Genomic DNA, 7,553 nt, shown 5'->3' on the forward strand with positions numbered 1-7,553 from the left:
AGATGAAACCAGCATTGGTTGCAGCAATCCAAGAAAGTTCTATGCAGGATGGGTGTAGGGTAAAGAAAATGTCAGGCTTTTCTGCCCTTCCGCCATCAGGATAGATGACGGATCCTTGTCCTGAATGCATGCCTGATGGCGGGCACCTGGAATAGGGTGTGGGCATAGGTAGATGGGATTCAGCTGAGCTAAGACTGTGCTTTTAAGGGCGGTGTCACAGGGACGCCAGCAGCAGCAGCAGCAGCAGCAGCAGTAGAAGCCGAAGCAGAAGCCGAGAAGCAGCAGAACGAACGCCAAAGAGTCCAGATAGAGTGAAGACTTGCTGGGGGCTGGGAGGCCTGCCAACCTCCCAGCCCCCCAGCCAGCACCCCTGCCTGCCATATGCCTGGTGAACCCCAAATAAAAACCTGCAAAACTGCTGAGGACTCTGACTCCTCCATTACCCGGTCTGCATGGGATCAGAAAACCCGCACTGGTCCATTCCTGACTTTACAATGGGGAACTTAAGTAAGGAGTCAGAAATCAGATTATCGAAGGTCATAAGCCGAGCAGAGAAGTTAGACCAGATGTGACAGGAATCTGGAACTGAACCCGCTGTTCCAGAAAGGGTGGCATGAACACAAGAGCTTTAGGAGGATTCAAAGTAAACCACAAATTGGGAGGGGGAGGGGGATTTGAAGGATAGAGAGTGCTGGTGTGTAGGGAAGAATATAAATCTGACTTGATTGCTAAGGAAAACACCACAGGAGATGATGACAATGTAGAAGTAAGGAGAAAACAAAAAGAACTAAACTAATACATTGGGTCCTGCCAGGAGCCAGGCACTGTAATAAGCTTTTCACGTAAATTCTGTCACATGATCTTCAAAAGTCCCCCCTGTGATGCCTCATGTTATCTTTACCTTTTATAAGGAAAATACAAAATTTTTCTCAGCTCCCAAATGCTAAGAATCAATGGATTCAGGTCTCAGATCCAGGTCTTTCAAAGGTTAATATCATGCTGGTATTTTTAAACCAGAGGCAGAACAGGAAGTGTTACTGTCCAATATAGGGTCTTGGGAAGGAGGAGCATGTTAGGGACAGAACACATGATGCTCAGGATGATGGGCGGGGAGCTGACACAGAGCCTTCATGGGGAGCCAGAAGTGAGTGTCCGAGGACTATCTGACCTGTGGTAGGTTTCTTCTATAGCAAGGAGCAGCTTAGGGAAAGTTCTTGTCATTTCAGCATCTCTCAGAGCTGTAAGAATTCATTGTCCGAGGGCCTCCCTGGTGGTGCAGTGGGTTGGGCACCGCACTGTGAAGCTGTCCACAACCTCTGCAGCGTGGGTTCGATTCGCAGCCGGCCAGGGAGCTACCTATATGGCGCGGCAGACCTCTCCAGCCTCACCCGCTGCTCCCCTCAGCAGTGTCTTCAGTCCATCTCCCTGTTCTTCTCCCCACTCTGTCTCTGGTGAATTCTCTAACCCTCCCGCACCTCTGACTGTAAAAAAAGAATTCATTGTTCGAGCTCTTCAAACTTGGTTATTCCAAGGATCCCTGCTTTTGTGGCACAGGTACACTCATGGAGGTAGAAGAGATCAAATGGGAAATAGGAAAAAAGTTTTTGGGATAACCTCAGCCTTCAGATTAGAAACAAATCCCCCAAAGTATGATCAGGAAGCTATAAAAATAACTCAGAATGTGCTGTATCTCCAAAACCAAAGAGAGAAACTTCACAAAGGAGGACATGGTTCATAGAGTTGGAGGGTTCTCAGGGAACAGGAGTGGGCAGGAGGAGGTTATTGGAAACATACAGTAAAGAGGTTTAAGGAGGGTGAGAATTAGATAACAATTACAAGGAGGTGGAAATGAGCAGTGGGTAGGAGCTGAGCAGCTAGATATGGTATCAGGGTCAAGCGAAAAAAATTTGCAATGTGGGAGAAATTAGCATGCTTCAAGATCAACCAGAAGGAACAAGTGAAGAAGGAGGCAATGAAAGGATGAAACAGGTGCAAGATTCCCATCCTGGACTAGTGAGCAATTTTAGGACACATAAGGGATTGCAACTTTAAAAAAAAAAAAAAGGAGGGCCTCCCTGGTGCTGCACAGTGTTGAGTCTCAGCACTATGAAGCTATCCAAAGCCACTGCAGCACAAGTTCCAGCCCTGGCCAGGGAGCTACCCACATGGCGCAGCAGACCTCTCCTGACTCGCCCACTGCTCCCCTCAGCAGTGTATTTCAGTCAATGTGCCTGTTCTTTTCCCCACTCTGTCTCTGATGAATCCTCTCACCTTCCACACCTCTTGCCTGTACCCCAGTTCTTGTAGGCATAAATAAATAAATCAAAAAAAAAAAAGAAGAATGGTGTGCTGATAAACTACTTTTTTGGCAATTCTGCAAAGATTTTCAGATACTTTTTATTGCTCTATGCCATACTTATGGACTGAATGTTTGCACCCCCACCCCCAAATTCATTTGTTGAAATCCTAACTCACAATAGGATGTCATTAAGACGTGCGGCCTTTCAGAGGCAATTGGGTCATGACTGTGGGACCTTCATGAATGGGATTAGTGCCCTCATAAGAAGAGAAATAATTTCTCTCTCAATACTCTGAGGATACAACAAACAGATGGCTACCTGCAAACCAGGAAGAGAATCCTCAGCAGACACTGAATCTCCTAACACCTTGATCTTAGACTCTCCATCCTCCAAAAAAAATGTGACAAATAAATGTTTATTATTTAAGTCGCCCAGCCTATGGTTCTCTGCAATAGCAGCCCTGACTAAGACAGCCTTTACTTTGGAATAGAACACAGGCCACATTTTAGCTCCCTAACTCTTAGTTTTCTTATCTGCAAAATAACAAGAGAGAGGGAGGGAGGATTAGACTGGGAATATTTTCTAAAAGACTCTGATTACCCTAATGTGCTTTTTCCTTCTTATTGTTCCATTGTAGCCTCTAAATCTCTTCTTTGAAAGTATAATTACAATTACAGACCACATTTTTCCTTATCTTGATGTTTCCTTATGACCTAAAATCATGCCATGCATATAGAAGGTGTTCAACAAATGCTTTTCTGAATGAATAAAATTTCCACAATGTCAGAGTTTCAGGAGACAAATACCTGCTTCACCATCTCTCCCTCTTCCTCAAGGCCTATCTACAGAAGCACAGTCTCGCAGAAGTTGTAATCTTTTCTCGGGTAATTCAGCCTTGATAAGAACACTTACCTAAAGCTAAAGTACAAATAAGATTGAATGTCAAATAAATTAGTGTCTAAGTGTTTTAGATTCTGCCCTTCCTGCCAACGTGAACTCACTGATTTTAAGTAAAAAAAAAAAGGAAAGAAAAAAAAGTCTGATGATAGAGGCCTGAGTGAGCTTTCCATCAGTTACTTGAAAAACTACCACAGAGCCTATCTCAAAGCTCCTCATGTCTTCATTATAAAGGGAGCAAAAGGTGCAAATTGCCACTGTTCATTAAGGGCCTTTTCATTTTTTCTCTGTGACAATCCTACAGCAGAAAAACTGTTTGTGGATGTTTGCTATACTGCTAAACATACTTGAGCAACTTTTAAAGCAGCCTCTCTCTCCTGGAAAAGACATTAAGCCTTAGATTTGAGTCTTACTCTTGGTTCTACACTACTGAGTCACAGACTTTGCACTTTAACCTTCCTGCACCCTACAAACTGGAGCTAAACATTCCTACTCAATCTATTTCAAGTGCTGTGCATTTATGATGATACTATTAATTGCTGAATACTTTCTAAGATGCACCCTATTATTACCACTGAGCAAGATGCATAAGCATTACGAAGAAACCTACAGTGAAATAGTGCATTCTGCAAAGGAAGTCCAGAGGAAAGCTAAAAAGCATTTCTATCAGAACCATTTTTGCAACCAGAACTGTCTTAAGTCTCAATCTATGCATAAATACAAAACGACACAGCACAGTATACCCCAAGAGTAACTCCGTTTACACAAATGAAAGAAAGTAAAACCAACCCTCGGCCAAGGTCATATTACATCATGAATTTCATAAAGTCAAGGAATCTCTTCTATAAAATTCTTTGATTGCTCAGAAAGAGTAACTAAACAGCCATGTTTTTAAAATAGCAAATTATCATGCACTGCTACATTGATGAGTTAATAAAAAATATTTTAAATAAACCAAGCCATCTTAAGTGGGAGTATATTTGGAGACGGCAGTAAACAAATCCATTTGGGGCTGAGGGTTTATTTTACAATAGGATTCTTCAAGTGTCCTAGCATATCCAGAGTTTACACACAGTCTCAATTTCTCTCGAAGATAAATACGTCATTTCAGCATAATTCCAGCTAGTGGGGGAGCCACTGAATCAAAAATGATCATTCCTCTACATAACCGTTTGAGAGGAACGCTAGAAAACTCACAACGGCATAGTTGCAAAGAGATGGGAGACAGACTATGGGAAAACTCCCTTCACAAATGATGAACTAATTTATAGCAACAGACATAACTCATGGACACTGTTCATTAAAGATTTCATCTTTGCTTCCCTTACAGAGACCACAGACCTCTTCTAGAAGATGAAAAAGAAAAGCTTTTGGCAGACAAAAAGGTGCCAAAAATGCCTCAATAAGCTGTAATGTTGGAATAAAAATCGAAGGCAATACTTAAGGTGCTCTAGTCACAAAATACAGAATGTCTAGTCAACTTCACAATTATGGTCTCTTAATGACTGATCTTTTTCTAAGCACAACAGCTTCATCCAAAATTTATAGCAGTTTTACCTAATGAGCAGATTGTTAGTACTCCCAGGCTATTTGCTTTAAAAAGAAAGAATTCATATTGACAAGATTACACACAACAGAGAAATAAGGCCCCCCTCCAAAAAAAAGAGATGGACTGACTAAAAAAACTACATTTTTCCCTGTTAGTAACTCCATTAACATTTCTGAGCCATTAACGTTCTCAGGGTAAGGGAATAAATTGGAAAAAAGCAAGAGCAGTAGACAGAGGAGTTGGAAAACGATTTGAGAATTTCCATAAAAAAACTGTAAAATATAGAGGAAAAGGCATGTTTTCCTTTTAGATGTAATGTTACACCAAAAAAAAATTTCCCTGCTCCACTGTGCTACCTCCTTCAAGGTCATTTATCATTGGCACAACCACCTACCAATGTTTTATTAAAAGAAAAATCCCAGCCTAGGACTGCCAGATCCCTACCCTGGACCCACTTATCAAAGGTGTCGCTGGGACTGACAGGCAGCTGTCGAGTGGCACAGAGTTAACATTACTTTATAAGTGCAGAACCCCACCAGCAAGCACATTTACCTCGGTCCCCATTAAGTATTCTGATAACACCACCTCCATGAGCTCAGCTTAACATTTAAGCCTGCAGGAAGCCCTTGAGTGCACAAAGCCTTCCAAAATTTTCTAGCTAATTTTAACCCTACAGAGTTTGAATTTTTTTTAATTTAAAAATTACACAGCAACTAAATATTTTGTCCACCTGAATAAAAGATTTTGTGGTTTTGAGAAACAGCTGTTCATGTGGCTTTTATTATTTTAAAACAATCTTAAGAGTTTTCCACTAAAAATATATAATAAATTGTATCACTAGTAAGCTTTAAATATTTTCCATGAACAAGATTTTAGATAATGGCTCTTTAGAGCTGGTCCTGAATCAGAAGTAGCTGCCATGTAATGTGTGTATGTATGTAGGTATGTATGTATGTATGTCATTCATGTCTATAATGGTCCATAGCATGCAGTCATTAGGTCAAGTCATTTGCCGTCTGATGTCTACCTGGACTTTATTCTTTCCAAAGGTTCCCCCTCTTAATGTAAAAATGAGTGCCAACATAAATAAATGCCAAAAGAAAAAAAAAAATGGTCACTTACAATGTTCTTTAACAAATTTGCTGTTTTCACTTTCCAATACCTAAATACATCATTATCAACACTACTTTCACACCTAAAAGTTACTATCTGGTTAATATTTCAAAATTTAAATATCTCAATGACTTTTTGTGAATATGGAAATAACTGTAACTGGAAAATGATTCTCTTTTTCACTGTTGAGGAAAGAAGTCACAGCAGAAGCTGCAGTCCTCGGTGGGGGTGGGGGTAATCCTTTAAGCCAAAATCCTTTGGAGAGAAGTGGAGGAAAGGATGCTGCAAACGCTTGCTAACTAGGTTATTCTTAACACGAAGTTACAGTATTTTCTTCTGCCAAGATGATCTCCAGTCTAGCTTTGAGGTGAGCAATGCCTCAGCCTAGGAAGTATCTGCAGCATTCGAACAAATCAGGCAGAGGAAGGAGCAGTGCCAAAAGGTACTTAAGGAGAAAATATTGTTTTAATGTGGAGCCAACCTTTCCCTGCTGCCACCCAGTGTGTAAATTCCGGACAGTCACCCCGTCCTTGCACACACACGCACACACACACACACACACTTTGCTGCACTCGGCATTCAGTAAGCCAGCATTTGGAGAACGACACGTTCTTGCTGTCCCTCCGCCCCCACCCCGCGCGCGCGCACACACACTCACACTCGCTTCTGATCCCTTCCTCGTTCTGCACGCGGTCCCAGCACCATCCTAGTCCCAGCCCCGGGTGACCACGGTGTCCACGGAGGCGACTCCTTCCCTTCGGAGCACCTGGACTTGGGGAAAATCTCCAGCAGCGCCCGGCACCCCCTCCCCCGCCGGCCGGCCGCGGCGCGCTCTAAGCCAAGTCGGCGAACCCCTGGGTTACGTGACAGAGCGCGGGTTCAGCCCCAAAGCCCGAGAAAACTGCGCGGCGGCACAATTCCCGGCGACAGCCAGGGTCCCCGCCAGCCCCCGCGCCCCGCGGGCCATCCAGCCTGCACCCGCTTCCCCGCAGCCCGGAGGGTCCAAGCCCCGGCGATGCATCAGGCCGGAGTCCCGCTCCCCAGCTCCCGCAGCTCCGAGGCGCGCGTCCTCCGTGGCCCGGGTCCGAGCCGGTGCGCCCCGCTCCCGCCCGCCTCGTCCTCGCCGCGCTCTGGCCCTGGCTTCACACACGCGCGCGCACAGACACGCACCCTTCTCCTCCCCGGCCCCAACACGCACACCTGCACCCGCTGGGGGATGCCCGGCTCCTCCCGCACCCCGGGGGGCACCCCTCGTCCCCCTGCCCCGCGCGCGTTCCTTTGGCCGCTGTCACTCTGCCCGGACCCCACGAATGGTGGTCCGGGCGCCCTTTCCCCTGGGGAAGCCCGAGATGCGCGGCGCTTACAGTTCGCAGAAACTGGATTTCATCCTCGCCCTCGCCCCCATCGGCCATGGCTCCGCGCCTCCTCGCCGGGGCTTCCCGAGCCCCGCGGAGCCCGGCGGCGGCTGCCCCTCGCGCGCTTGCTGCTGCTGCTGCTGCTGTGGCTGCTGCTGCTGTGGCTGCTGCTGCTGTGGCTGCGGCTGCGGCTGCCGCTGCCCAGAGCCGGGGGCGGGAGGGGGCCGCGGCTGCTAGGTGCCGAGCGCCAGGCGGTCCCCGCCTGCAGAGCGCAGGAGGAGGCGCCGGCGGGCGAGCGCGGGCGGGGGCAGCCGCGGCGGGAGCCTCCCTCCGCCGCAC

General features: G+C 46.1%; 1 protein-coding gene across 1 annotated transcript in view; it reads right to left on the bottom strand.

Moving 5' to 3' along the window:
• Positions 1-7,297, bottom strand: part of RYR2 (ryanodine receptor 2) — a 697,569-nt gene extending 690,272 nt beyond the window's left edge. Inside the window, exon 1 of the mRNA XM_054694896.1 lies at positions 7,224-7,297. Within this exon, the coding sequence (XP_054550871.1) occupies positions 7,224-7,271 (48 nt within the window). The 5' untranslated portion in view covers positions 7,272-7,297. The remainder of the gene's footprint in view (positions 1-7,223) is intronic.
• Positions 7,298-7,553: the final 256 nt, after the last annotated feature.

Source organism: Talpa occidentalis, unplaced genomic scaffold, assembly GCF_014898055.3.
Source record: "Talpa occidentalis isolate TD23 unplaced genomic scaffold, MPIMG_talOcc4v2.1 talOcc4.14, whole genome shotgun sequence".
Lineage (NCBI taxonomy): Eukaryota > Metazoa > Chordata > Mammalia > Eulipotyphla > Talpidae > Talpa > Talpa occidentalis.